The following is a 13,340-nucleotide window of genomic DNA, read 5'->3' as shown; positions in this document are numbered from 1 at the left end:
GGCGGCCTCGGCGCTGCAGCAGCTGTACATGCCCTGCGGGCCGGGACGCAGATCAGCGCGGGGCCTCTGTCCACGGCCTCCCAGGCTCGGGACTCTCTGCGCTGATACCGCTCTCCCCCACAACCCCTGTGGCCACCCTCTCCGGCTCCCGCATACCCTGGAGAAGGCCAGCAGGAAATCCATGCGGTGCGTGGGCCCCAGGCAGTGCCGCAGGCGCCAGTACACCAGGTGCTCCCAGGCGAAGACCAGCAGGGAGAGGCCCATGGCCACCAGCAGCATGTAGAAGACACCGGCCATGTTGTCGATGTCCAGCTTGCTGCTCATCACCTCGATCTTGTCGTTATGGCAGATCCCGGAGAGCCACAGCCGCTCCAGCATCTCGATCTCATCTGGGGAAGGGGGTTAGAGATCACCTGCCATGAGCACCCCCTGAGGACATCCCCTCTGGTGTGGGAGCCCAGCCCACAGCCCCTTCATCTCCCAGCCCCTGGTGCCCAGGCCTTTGCCCCCTCAGTCCCCAGGGCCCACCCCACCCCCTTGCAGAAATCCCTGCAGGCAGCCCCACCGTCCCCCAGGAACTGCAGCAGTGCCAGGTCAATGGGCCGCTTCCAGCGGGAGCCCTTATGCAGGGCGATGCCATAGCCGGTGGTGGCGAAGACCTTGCCGGAGCCGATGGTGACCAGCTTGCAGCCCTCATCCTTGCGGGCCATGTAGTTGAGCACCGCAGCATCATAGATGAAGGCGTCCAGCTTCCTGAGGACAGGAGCACGAGGGGCAGGGTCAGCCCCATGCAGATGACTGAATGGCCTAATGGAGCCTCTCAAGCCAGCGTCTACTGCTCCAAACCCTAGCTAGTGGCTCTCTGTGCCTGTTTCGTGGTCTGTACAAATGGGAATCACTGCAGCACCTCCATTCCAGGTTTTGCAAAGGTTCAATAGTGCCTAATATAAAGGAGGTGCTGGGCTGGAGAAATGGTCATGGTCGATGGTTTTTTGCTTGTTTCTGAGACAGGGTTTCACTATTAGTTCAGGGTGACCTTGAACTCACTATGTAGCCCCAGCTGGCCTTGAACTCCTAGGGTATCCTCCTGCCTCAGCCTCACCAGTGCTGGGATGACAGACAGGCCGCCTGGAGAGAGACCAGCCTGCCAGTGCTGGGATTACTGGCATACACCACCATGCCTCGATTTAACCTTGCCTTTTGGATTGCTAACCTGTCTGGGTTTGTTTGTTTGGTTTTGATTTTTTTCCCCAGGACTGGGCATTAAAGCCAGGGCTTCTCAAATAGTAGGTAAGTGCCCCTCCACTGAGCTACACCCGTCTGTTGATGTAAATCCTTTTGCATCCCAGACCTCCTCAGAAGCCTGGATTACACACTCCGGTGCTCATACATAAATACCTGCACGTGTGGAAAGGGAAGAAACGACTGAATTATCCACGCACCCTGACTGGGAGGCGGAGTGGGGTACGGGTTCCCCAAACAGAATGGCGGGAACAGACCGGCGTGAGGGGGTGGTGGGCACAAAGGACGCAGAGCTGGGGCTAAGCTAGGGCCTGTGGAGGGAGCTCAGCAGGCTGTGGCTGGAGAGCCGGTTAGATGACTTCCGGAACCCGATAGATGGGCGGGTAAGAAAAAATATTGCCACTGCCGTGGGCACTTCAGCCTCGTAGGCAAACTACTTTCTCTCCAGGTTTCTCTTTGTTTAGGAAAATGCCCATGGGGGCGAAAGGTGGGTTGCTCTCCCCGTTTAAGTGGGAAGAATGTGGAGTTCCCGGAGTAGGCCGAAGAGGAGGATGGAGGGGCCTGGGAACAGAAGTGGAGGGAAGCAGGGGTCCTGCATGGCGAGAGAGAGACCTGAGGAGCCTTGTAGAGAATGCTGCAAGCCTGCCGCGGTGGGGCTGCGGCCGGCATTCAGGGAGGGGGGTCACACAGCGCTGGGCACCGAGCTCCGCAGCCCCAGCCCAGCGAGCACGCCTGACGGCTCACTCGGTTCCAGGCTGCGACACCTCCGCCCACCCCACCCCTACCCCAGCTTCTCCTCCTGGTTCATAAATCGCTCTGAAAACACAGCCATTTCCTGCAGCCTCTGGATGTAGGTTTGGGGGGAGATTCAAATTCCCTGCCCACTTTGGCACCCAGAGAGTCAATACTGGAGCGGGTGCTGGTTTCTCCCGGGCTCATCCCTCTCCCTGGCTCTTCACTCTTCTCAGAGTGACTTGAGTCACCTCGAGCTTCAAGTTAGCCCTCCCTCCCTCCCCCTCGGCCCTCATCTTCCAGACACCCATCCCTCTGTTGGAGGCTCCCCACTACACCTGCACCTGCTCCACTCCCGCCCCCGGACCTTTGCATTGGCTGCCCAGACACGGTCTCAGCCCCCTTATCTGATATTACAACTTGTGGCCTCCTCAGCCTCCCAAACTTACTCACCCTGCCTTGTTTTCATGTGTAAGCATTTGTGCCCCATAACACACCACAGAATATTATCCACTGTGTTGCCCATCTCTCTCCACTGGATTTGAATCGCTTCGGGGCAGGGAACTCCCCTGCCTGGTTCACAGCTCTGTCTGTCGGGTCTCCAGCAGTGGCCAGCACATGCGCAATGCCCATGAGGAGTAGCTGAGCGAGCTTCATGCAGCAACCTATACCTAAAGTCCCAGCTACTCAGGAGGCTGAGACAGGAGATCACTTCAGCCTGGAAGTTTGAGGTCTGCCAGGGCAACATAGTGACACCCTGTCTCCAAAAAAAAAGGCCAGGCGTGGTGGCACACACCTGTAGGCCCCAGTACTCGGAGGCTGGGACAGGAGGATCGCCACAAGTTCAAGGGCAACCTGAGCTATGTAAGGAGTTCGAGGCCAGTCTGAGCTACATAGCAAGACCCTGTATTTTTTTTTTTTTAAATAGCAAAAACCAACCAAAACAACAACAACAAAAAAGGCCAGATGATGAGTTGAGACCGGTTAGAGGCAGTTGGAGGTAAGGCCTTGATATATGGGAAAGACCTAGGAGCTGTCCAAGTCCACGGAAAAAGCAATGGAAGCAGCAGGACTTCTGGTTGGTGTGTAGGAAGCTGTGTGCATGCATGGTTTAATTCTTCAGGAAGAAACTAAAAGCAGCTTTAAGGAAAGGGCACTCTCTGTCTCCTTTTTGCCTTTCTGCAGTGCAACACAACTGAAAGTGCTGGGCGGTGGGCGGGCAGAGCTGGCTGGCAGGGAAGCCCGGCTTCCTGTCCCCCACCTGCCTTTCCTCGCCCTCACGGGAGGCTGCCGCTGCCCCAGCCCCGCTGGTAGGGTGAGCCCGCTTGGCGCTGTACCAGTTGAAGCCCCAGGGCTGCCAGGTCCCTTGTACCTTGCTGCTGGGTGGAATTTTCTCACACTGTTCCCTGCGGGGGTCACCAGCCACATCTGCCTCTTAGCATTCAATGTTAATTAAAGTCTGACTCCTCGGTAACACTGGTGATCAGAAGCTGGTGATTGCCATATTGGGGTGTACGAGTCTAGGCCTTTTCTTTTTTGGGGGAAGGAGGAGGTTGAGATGGGGTCTCACTACGTAGCCCAGCCTGGCCTTGAATTTAGGGTGATCTTCCTGCCTCAGCCTCCTGAGTGCTGGGACTACAGGTGTGTGCCAGCACACCCTGCCAGTCTAGGCCTTTTCATCATTGCAGAAGCGGTCATGACCTGGAGGTCCTGCCCCACCAAGGCAGTGCTGCTCGGGACACCGGGTCTGCTCCCCGAGGAGACCCTGCTCTGTTCACTGCTGTGCCCCAGGGCTCAACATAATGCCTGGCGCAAGAAAACCTGAAGCATTTATTGGATGGATGAGCATGAGCGCCTGTTCACCTTCACATCATACATAGGGGTCATTTTGTTAGTGAGATCAGGGCTCATTAATTGTTGTCTTCTGCATTTTTTTTTGTTGTTGTTGTTGTTGTTGTTGTTACCAGGGATCGAATTCAGGACCTCGCACTTGCGAGGCAGGTGCGGTGCCACTAAGCTAAATCCCCGGCCCTTTAATGATTTTTTAATGTAAACATTGACTGTATATTTTGATCACATCTCATGTATACCCCCTAGAAAAGACACCCCAGAATACCAACATCGGGAATTCCCTGATGAATATGATCCAGTTACCCTGCCGTGAAGTCCCTAATTCACTACTCCTCCATGCCCCCCAAGGCTCACCACTTGTTTCAGACCTCAGCCCCACCAGGAGCTGTCCAGAGCCCTGGGTCCCTGGAAGTTGGGTAAAAGCCTCTGGCAAGACAGAGACGTGGACCCAAAAGGAATAAAAGCAGCCAGGAAAGGGGAATTGAGTAGAAACAGTGTGCACAGGGTGAAAAATATTTTTTTAAAAATATTTTCTCATTCTAAACAGAAGCTCATTTTTGTACTTAAAAATATTCATAAATGTCAGCAGAAATAAGATACTGCAATCTGAACCATGAATAAGATTGCGTACTGTGAAACTTATAAAAATACCATAACAATTGAGACCAAAGAAAAGGTTCTCAGAAATTAAAAATACCCTTGGCCAGTACTGTTGTTCAGTGGTAGAAGGGCAGCCTACACATGAGATGCCCTCAGTTGTATCCTCAATACTATAAATAAATATATAACACACACACATGTAGGTAAGCAGAAATGAAAAGCCTAATTAAGGGGTGGAAGAAGAAATGACCATCGGGAAGGAAAGCAGAAAGATTGAATAAATAAAATAGACCATCCAGGAAATTCAATATCAAATTAACACAAGTTCCAGAAATAAAAGAAATGAAAGAGGAGGAGAAACTGTTTGGGAGAGAAGTCAAGAAAATCAGAGGAATTTTCTCAGAATAAATGGCGTGACCCAGATAGGACCAAAAGGCCCCACAAGGAAAACAGATCAAGGCATATTGCTAATAAATACCAGAACACTGAGAAGAAGGTGAAGAAAAACAGGCCATGTACAAAGTTTAGGAATCAGAATGACCATGGCTTTGTCGATAGTAACACTGGACATTAGAATACAATGGTGTGATGAGTCCACATTCTGAAAATGCTGTCTGCTGTGGAATTCTATACCCAGCCAAACTGTCCCTCAGGTATAAAGACAGATAAAGACTAGGTATGCAGTGTCTCCAGAAATAAACTTCCTATGTACCTTTTATCGAGAAGCTCAATGGAACAAGGGAGCAAAAACCCAGAAAGATTAGGAATTTATACACTAATGAAAATCTCAAAAAGCCAGGTGTGGTGGCACATGCCTGTAATCCCACCACTTGGGAGGCTGAGGCAGGAGGATCAGGGCCGGAGATGTAGCTCAGTGTCTCCGTGCCTGCCTGGCAGGAGGACCACCTTGTGTTCAAGGCCAATCTGCACAACATAGCAAGACCTTATCTCAAAAAAAACAAAAAGAAAAAACGTGAAAAAAAAGTTGGGATACCACAGAATCCAAATCAGGAGGAAGGTGATGGGTGATCCCAAGACTGCAGCCTCGTACCAGCCTGTAGCAGGCTCCTGAAGACTAAGACAGAAACCTCTTCAGTGACATAAACTAACAGAGCATTTGATGCTTCTAAACATAAGGAGAGATTCACATAGTTAACAGAATTTGGATTTGAATTAAGCACAAAGAAAACTTGTCCACTAAATGACTGAAGGAAAAAAAGACAATTATTAACTACAGCAAAAACAAAGAATTGTGTAGGAGAGGAAAGTAATCGTGGTTTACTACAAGTGGCAGCTGTGGGAGTATTTAGTCATAATATATAAACAATGAATATTCATCTAGTCAGGAGCACAGTGTGGGAGGCTGGACTGATTTAAACATAAGAACACGAGGCCCGGGATTTAGCTCAGTGGTTCTGCCGCCTCCCTCACAAGCACAAAGACCGGAGTTCGATCCCTGGTGCCAAAAAAAAAAAAAAAAAAAAGAACACGAGCATGTGCCTTCCATAGTGAGAAGTAGATTATGGAAGATGCCTAAAATTGAAAAATGGTAGCCGGGGAAGGTGGCGCATGCTTGTGATCCAGTCTGGGAGGCTGAAGCAGGAAGACCTCAAATTCATGCCCATTCTGGTCAATTTAGTGAAACCATGTCTCAAAATAAAAAAGGGGGCTGGGGATACAGCTTAGTGCAGAGGTCCTGAGTTCAATCCCCAGTACTTGGGGTGAAACAAATCAAGAAGGAGCCATGCGAATGGATTTATGGTGAAGGACATAAGAGGCAAAATGATCCAGTAAAGAGCGGGGAGCAAGGGCCGGGGATTTGGCTCAGTGGTTCCGCTGCCTGACTTGCAAGCTCAAGGACCTGAGTTCGATCCCCAGTACCCAAAAAAAAAAAAAAAAAAAAAGAGTGGGGAACAGATTTGTCCGAGGTAGGAGAAGGGGGAATAGGCTGACGGGGGACTGCTGCTTTTCATGTTTTAAAAATCTTGTATTTCTCTGGATGGATAACTGATAAAAATAGAGCTAAAAACTAGACAAAATGTAAAAAGGGTTACTGGGGAAAAAAGAATTCAGCAGAAGCAGGAAATCAGAGCAAGTGGTGACAGTGAGACACACAGGGTGTCCTCTGAGTCCTCGAGGCTTCTGGGGGTGCCTCTGGGTTCTCACTGTACCCCTCAGCCAGCCAGGCCCAGCGTTTGGCTCCTGGGCTCCAGGTCCAAGTCCCAGCCCTGCAGCTTAGCAGCTGTGGGGCTCCTGCTCCATCTCGGTGTCTCAGAGCATTCACCTAAGGTGGTTGCGAAATGGGTTGAATTGGGTCCCCTTCCAAGATTCAGCAATCACAGCCTCAGCTGCCAGTCTCTCAGAATGTGACCATGTTTGGAGAAAGAGCCCCTAGGGAGATATTCAGGTAAAAGTGAGGTCATGGAGTGGACCCTAGAAGTCCAATCTGACCAGTGGTCTTAGAAGAAGGGCCGGTGTGGTGGCGCACTCCTGTGATTCCCTGCACTCTAGAAGGCTGAGGCAGGAGGATTGGAAGTTTGAGCCCGAACACGGCAATTTAGTGACTCAGGGGGACCCTGTTTCAAAAAACAAAACAAAACAAAAACCAAGGTCTGGAGATGTAACTCAGTGTGAAGGCCTTGGGTTCACACCCCAGTACCTCAAAAACAAAACAAACAAACAAACAAAAAAGCTGGAACCACATCAAAGGTTAAAGACCTGGAGAGACACCGGCAGGAGGCTGCCCCCTCCAGCCAAGGAGAGGCTGGACAGAGCCTGCTTTCCCTGCTCACAAGAGCCAGAGGACTTCAGCCTCCAGGGCGGCAAGACCAGAAAAAAATTCACACCTGTCACCTGGGTCCTGGCAACCAAAGAGGCAAAGGGCGGAGTCAGAACAGAACTTGATACATAATAAACACTATGTAAATTAAAAAGGACAATGGGATGGAGACCAAGCCTCACCAAAGAGGTAGAACAAGCAGAACTCTCCTCTACTGAGGAGTGTAAACTGGCACAAGTCAGGCAGACTCTGCTACAGCACACACGCCTTCCCCAGGGCCGGCCCACCCTGGGGTGCACCCAGGAAATGAAGGTGAGCGTCCCCAAGACTCCGCTGAGATGAACACACAGGGCTGTGTGCTCATGATGTCCAGACTCGAGACGGCTGCTTGGCCGCTACAGACACCGGGATGGCAGATCCGGGCTCTGTCCCTGTAACTGTACCCCATGGTAGGTCACACAGCAGTGACCTGGTAATAACTCGGGGCAAAATGCACTGGGCACAGAGAGATCCGCCCTGCTGACCTTGTGCACACGACATCCACAAAGGCTAGGGATGCGGCTGCTCTCTGAGTGGGGAAAATACCCGTATCCTTGGCTCCCTGAAGTTCGGGCAGAGGCACAGACGCCACCGTTCTGCCTGGCTGGCCACACTCCTGCTACCTAAAAGTCAGGGCAGTCAGGAAAGTCAGCCCCCAGGTTCTGAATTCTGCTGTCTGAGCACCAAGACCGTAGCAGAGACAGGGCCAAAGGTGGAACTGCAGCGTGTGTTGCCTGAGGGACGGCAGGCAGGGGAGGGAAACAGAGTCAGGGAGAGGGCCCAGCTGCAGGCTGGAGGGACACTGTGGGCGTGGGGGGGAGTCCCGGGCATCGGGGTGTGGATGCTCCCTGCTCAGCTTTGCTTTGGGTGGTGCAGGTCCAGGCTGTGGAGGCTCTGGAGGCTCTGGACTGAGAGGCGCGGCCCCGTAACAGCCTACGAGGGGGAGAATCAGAGGCCACAGGCCACAGCCATGTTTGGACTGATTACCATGATGTATCCAAGGAACATTTTGGGTTAAATATGCTATATTATGAAAATTAATTTCAGTTTGGGCCGGGAGTTTACCTCAGTGGTGCTGCCGTCTGCCTCCCAAGCGCAGGGTCCTGAGTTTGATCCCCAGTACCAAAAAAAATTAATTTCAATTTTAGTTTTAAGTTTTGTTTTTTTTTTTTGAGACAGGGTCTCACTACGTGGTTCAGGCTGGTCTTGAACTCACTGTGTAGCTTAGGCTGGCCTCAAACTCATGGAGATCCTCCTGCCTCGGCTTCCTCACTGCTGGCATTATAGGCGTGCACCACCAAGCCCTGCAGAGTGGGGGCTTTTGTGGGTTCCAGTTCTGGCTAATACCATTGCCTCTGGCTGGAAAGACACACTCGGGCCAGTGAGATGGTCCAGAAACTTCATTAAATCAGTAAAGAGGAATTTGAAGCCAGGGTGAACCTGAGAAACACAGGAACTTATGGAATTCTCAAGACGGGGGGATGGAGCCATTTTCATCCAGGTCCCAAGGCACAAGGAACCCCAAATGACATTTGCCAAGGGGAAAGGAGGGGAGAGGAAGAAGTATCAGTAAGAGGAAGTGAGGAAAGATAAAGCGGGGGGGGGGGAGCATCCGAAAAGGGGAAGGAAAATGAAACAGATAAAAAGAGAGTTAGTTCTACGTGAGGTCGGTACAGCCACTAGCCAGTTGTGTTGGCAAATCCAAGTTGAAGTGCACTATAAGCATAAAATATGTATCAAACCTTCACCCCAAATAAAAGACATCAGTTTTGGGAGGGTGTGGGACTAGGGATTGAACCCACTGAGCTACATTCTCAGCCCTTTTTTAAAAAAAAAAAAGTTTTTTTAACTTTGAGACTAGGTCTTGCTAAATTGCTGAGGTCGGACTAGAACTTGTGATCCTCCTGCCTCAGCCTCCCAGAGTGCTGGGATTACAGATATGTGCCACCGCACTGGGAAGAACCAGAGGCTTTTCTTGCCAGAAGGAGCCCACACACCCTCCAGAACCTGTGCTCTTTGGGAGCAGCAGTCCCACCAACCATGTGACCAGGTCCCATCCTGGCCGCCACTGATTGGTCCTGCTGTGGACACCTGACTGGAGCTGGCCCAATCAGATTCTCCATAGTGGAGCCACTTGATAAACAGAATTGCTATTCAGCCCCACTCTGGAGGCAAAAATGGAGGCTCAGGAGCTGAACTGCCTACCCCAAGGCCCACTGCAAGGAAGAGGTGTACCCCACCCCAGAACCCAGCATCATCTGCCTTGGAATTTGCTGCTGTTCGGCGTCCCTAGGATACTGTTAAGAACTCTTGGGCTGTGGAAGGCACCAAAACACCCAGGACTAAGAGGAGAGGGAGAAAACCGGTCTCCTGGTAGAAAGGAACCAGTGGGCAAGATGGAAGCTGGCCAGAGAGAACGTCCCCGTGGCCAGACGCTTAAAAGCTGGGATCTCTGCAGGAATAAATTTAAAAACATCGGTGTGTTTCTGCCAACCCACCACTCCAAAGGAAGCTTCAAGTACATGGGGATTTAGGCACTGGCAGAGAGCCTCCTGTGTCGGAGACACCCGATACAGACTTGTCAAAGGAGGAATGGACGGCTGACCGCACCACGTAAAGAAAAGTGCCGCTCCCTGCTGCATCTGACAGCTTAGGCCATGGGCATCCCCGGCCCCTGCAATTTTTTTGAGACAGGGACTTGCTATGTAGTTGAGGCTGGTCTAGAACTTGCAGCTATCTTCCTGCTTCAGCCTCCCCAGGGCTGGGATTACGGGTGTGCCCCACCACGCCCTGCTAGAGGTTCAGTTTTTCTGAGGACATCCCCCAAACAGAGAGCAGTCCTGGGGCCAGAAGGGGGGGTCCCATCTGGATTTCACTTTTCCCTTTGAGACTATGTCCGGGAACCTGTGAGGCCCTGTCCCTGACAGCCATGTCCTACCAGCAGAACCAGTGAACACGTTTCCTTCCATGGCAGCCGAGATGGCAGATAGGACGGAGCGAAGGGTCACAAGGTGTGATTACTGCAGGTGATCAGGGTGGGCCAAGGCAGTTACAGAAGAGGAGGGCAAGAGATTTGTCAGAGATGTGTCACTGGAGGGAGTCAGAGTGACTTCAGGCCACGAGCCAAAGGTCGTGGCAGCCCCAGGAAGCTAAAAAAGGCGAAGGATCAGCTTCCAGGGAAAGACCAGGAGGAAGAGTCCCAGGGCTTCTTAAAACTTGAATTTAGTAGCCTTTCAGGTTGCTAAGAAGGTATGTTTGAACAGGGCACTGTGGTCATACCTGTAATCCCAACACCCTGGGAGGCTAAGCCAGAAGAAGTTTCAATTAGCAAGACCCTAGCTCAAAATAAAGAAGGGCAGAGGATATAGCTCAGTGGGAAGGCCCTGGATTCAATGCCCAGCCCCCCACATAAACAAGAAAGAAAGAGAGAGAAGGAGAAAAGAAGGAAGGAAGGGGGCCGGGGATTTAGCTCAGTGGTGCCGCCGCCTGCCTTGCAAGCACAAGGACCTGAGTTTGATCCCCGGTACCACCCCCCAAAAAAAGAAGGAAGGAAGGTACAGTATATTTGGCAAGACATGGGCTTGCTAGAGTGATTTATGGAGTTTAAATACATGTGGTATGCGAGCCTGTGAACCTGCAGTGTTCAGTACCGGGGATTAAACTGGCGCCTTTTCACTGAACTGCATCTCCAGCCTTTTAAAATTTTTAACGTTTATTTTGAAACAGGCTCTCGATATGTTGCTAAGTTGCCCAGGCTGAGCTCGATCTTGGGATCCTCCTGCCTCAGCCTCCAAGTACTACAGTGACCGGTGTGCACCGCCACACCGGGTCCACTGTCCTTTGGCAGCAGACCCTGCGAAGGTTTGCAGTGCTCCTGTCCAGAGCCTCACAGAACAAAAGCCTGTGACCCAGCCGCGACCACATCATGTTAATTGTGCTTCTTTGGAGAGGGTAAAGGGAGACCGAGGTAAACCCAAGGAGGGCGGAGGTGGGGCAGAGAGCACAGCAGTTGCTTCAGTTGCTGAAGTTCTCGGTGTTAGAAACAAGACTCCCAGGCCCGCATGCGGAGGACACACAGAGACCATGCGGCCCCCAGAACTTGGGAGGGAACGTAAAGAAACAGAGAAGGAAAAATGGGCAAGAGAGAACTTGCAGAGTGGCAAAAACGCAAACTCTGTGTGGGCAGGACGGGCAGGTGGCTTGGCCACATCTCCATTTGCTTCTCATTCGTCCTTGGCCACAACTAGGCTGGAGGGTCACGTGACCGGCTCCCGGCTCCCTTTGCATTGAGGAGTGGCCCCCTGAGAGCTTTTGGGGAAACAGCCAGGAGTCCCTGCAAATGGTTTATTTTCCCCAATAAAAGTCAAAGCTCTGCCAGCAGAAAACACTATTCTTTCATCCTTCCTCCCTCCTGGCACTAGGATGAGCTCCATGGAGGGCGGCAGCCTTCTTATGACCATGAAGCAACCAAAATGAGCACTAAGGTCTACGGTTGCCAGGTTGGGAGAGAGTTCAGGTTGTCGGTGGTCCGTCCGTCCGTCCGTCCTTCCTTCCTTCCTTTCTTGTGTCAGGGATGGAACTCAGGGCCTTGTGTTTGCAAGGCAGGCGGCGGCACCACTGAGCTCAATCCCCGGCCCTGTCAGCGGTATTTCTGAGCTATCATTCCATCTCTGGGCTTCTTGTAACTGATAACCCTCTGTCTAGGCTCTTTTCACCGATCTGAGAACTGTGCGTATTTTGTTGCTGATTATTAGCATCCAGTGCAGGAAATGTACCTGGCACAGAGTGTAAGCTTTTTAAAAAGTTGTAACTGCATAGATGATTTTCATATTTCCATAAAGCCTATTTATGCCTTCTGCAGGTGGTTTTGAGACTTACCTGTACCCTTATGCTGACCCACCCATCTTTCTTAAAACAGACAGACCAAGTTCCTTTTCTTATAGCCTGACAATTGAAACCGAGATAAGAGGTGAGAGAGACCCAGACAGGACTGGCTACTTGCGGGGTGACAGAGTGGGCCTTGGGGGAAGCTGAGATGACAAAATGGCCTCTATGACAGCATTCCTGCCACCAGCCCAGTAGATCAAGACCACACCCACCCCAGGCCCTTTGCACATCCTCCACCCAATGCCTGGGAGTCTGCCTGGTGAGCTCTCTCACCTCCTGCAGAGATCTGCGCATCACCACCTCCTCTGAGAAGCCCGCCCTGACACCCTGGCAAAAATACCCCAGCCCACCACACTCTAGCTCACCTTTTCTTTTGGAAATGCTCTTGCTGATTTTTCCATTGGCAAGTTTATTGCTCATTTCCCAACCCTAAACACTAAGCCCCCTGCAGGTGGGTCTGTTTGTTCACTGCCTGGCCTGTGGTGGGGTGGGGGTATATGAAAATAACTGCTAGCTAAGAATAGGTACAGGGGGGACAGGGTGAAAGTTATTGCACTCAGCTTTGTTATAATTTTTCTTTTGAGACAGAGTCTCGCTATGAGTTTAAACTGGCTTTGAACTGTGTGATCCAGGATGGCCTCAAACTCTCAGCAATCATCCTGCCTCAGCATTCTGAGTGCTAGAATTATAGGTGTGCACCAGCACACCCCACTTGTAATCTTGAGCTGTACGTTAGGGACTGAATTTAACTAAGGTTTAGGAAACCGATGTAAGAAAATATATAATCCAAGTATTGATTCTAACGCATTGAGATATTAAGGATGATAATTATCAGCAAACACAGAGTGCCGGTGTCGTTTCTGTTTTTTGTCTTTGGTACCGGGGATTGAACTCATGTCCTTGCACTTGTGAGGCGGGCGCTGTGCCACTGAGCTAAATCCTCAGCCCTTCTATACTGCTTTTTTGTGGTTAAACTGATTTAATTCTTACAATGACCTGACTGTCACAGACACTGCCTCCATATTACAGAGAAGGAGGCAGAGGTTCAGGGAAGTTGAGTCTCTTTCACTTCCCCAAGGCCACAAAGCCATGAAAGGGGCAGAGCCAGGAGCTGAGCCCCAGCAGTATGGTCCCGACTCAGTAGCTACTGGACCCTGGAATCATCACAGAACCCCACTCGGCCCGCCAGAGCCTCCCCATGGCCTCCCCC

At 51.3% G+C, this 13,340-nt stretch overlaps 1 protein-coding gene across 1 annotated transcript in view; it reads right to left on the bottom strand.

The window, feature by feature from the left end:
- Grin2d (glutamate ionotropic receptor NMDA type subunit 2D) overlaps positions 1-13,340 on the bottom strand; it is a gene marked incomplete at its 5' end in the record, with an annotated part of 30,541 nt that overhangs the window by 1,607 nt on the left and 15,594 nt on the right. The window contains 3 exons of the mRNA XM_019210047.1: positions 7-33; positions 157-389; positions 566-753. Coding sequence (XP_019065592.1) covers positions 7-33; positions 157-389; positions 566-753 — 448 coding nt within the window. The remainder of the gene's footprint in view (positions 1-6; positions 34-156; positions 390-565; positions 754-13,340) is intronic.

Source organism: Fukomys damarensis, unplaced genomic scaffold (genome assembly GCF_012274545.1).
Source record: "Fukomys damarensis isolate Sample0158 unplaced genomic scaffold, DMR_v1.0_HiC HiC_scaffold_19, whole genome shotgun sequence".
Classification (NCBI taxonomy): Eukaryota; Metazoa; Chordata; class Mammalia; order Rodentia; family Bathyergidae; genus Fukomys; species Fukomys damarensis.
Note: the sequence above shows the minus strand (reverse complement) of the source record. Positions and strands in the feature narration are given on the sequence as shown.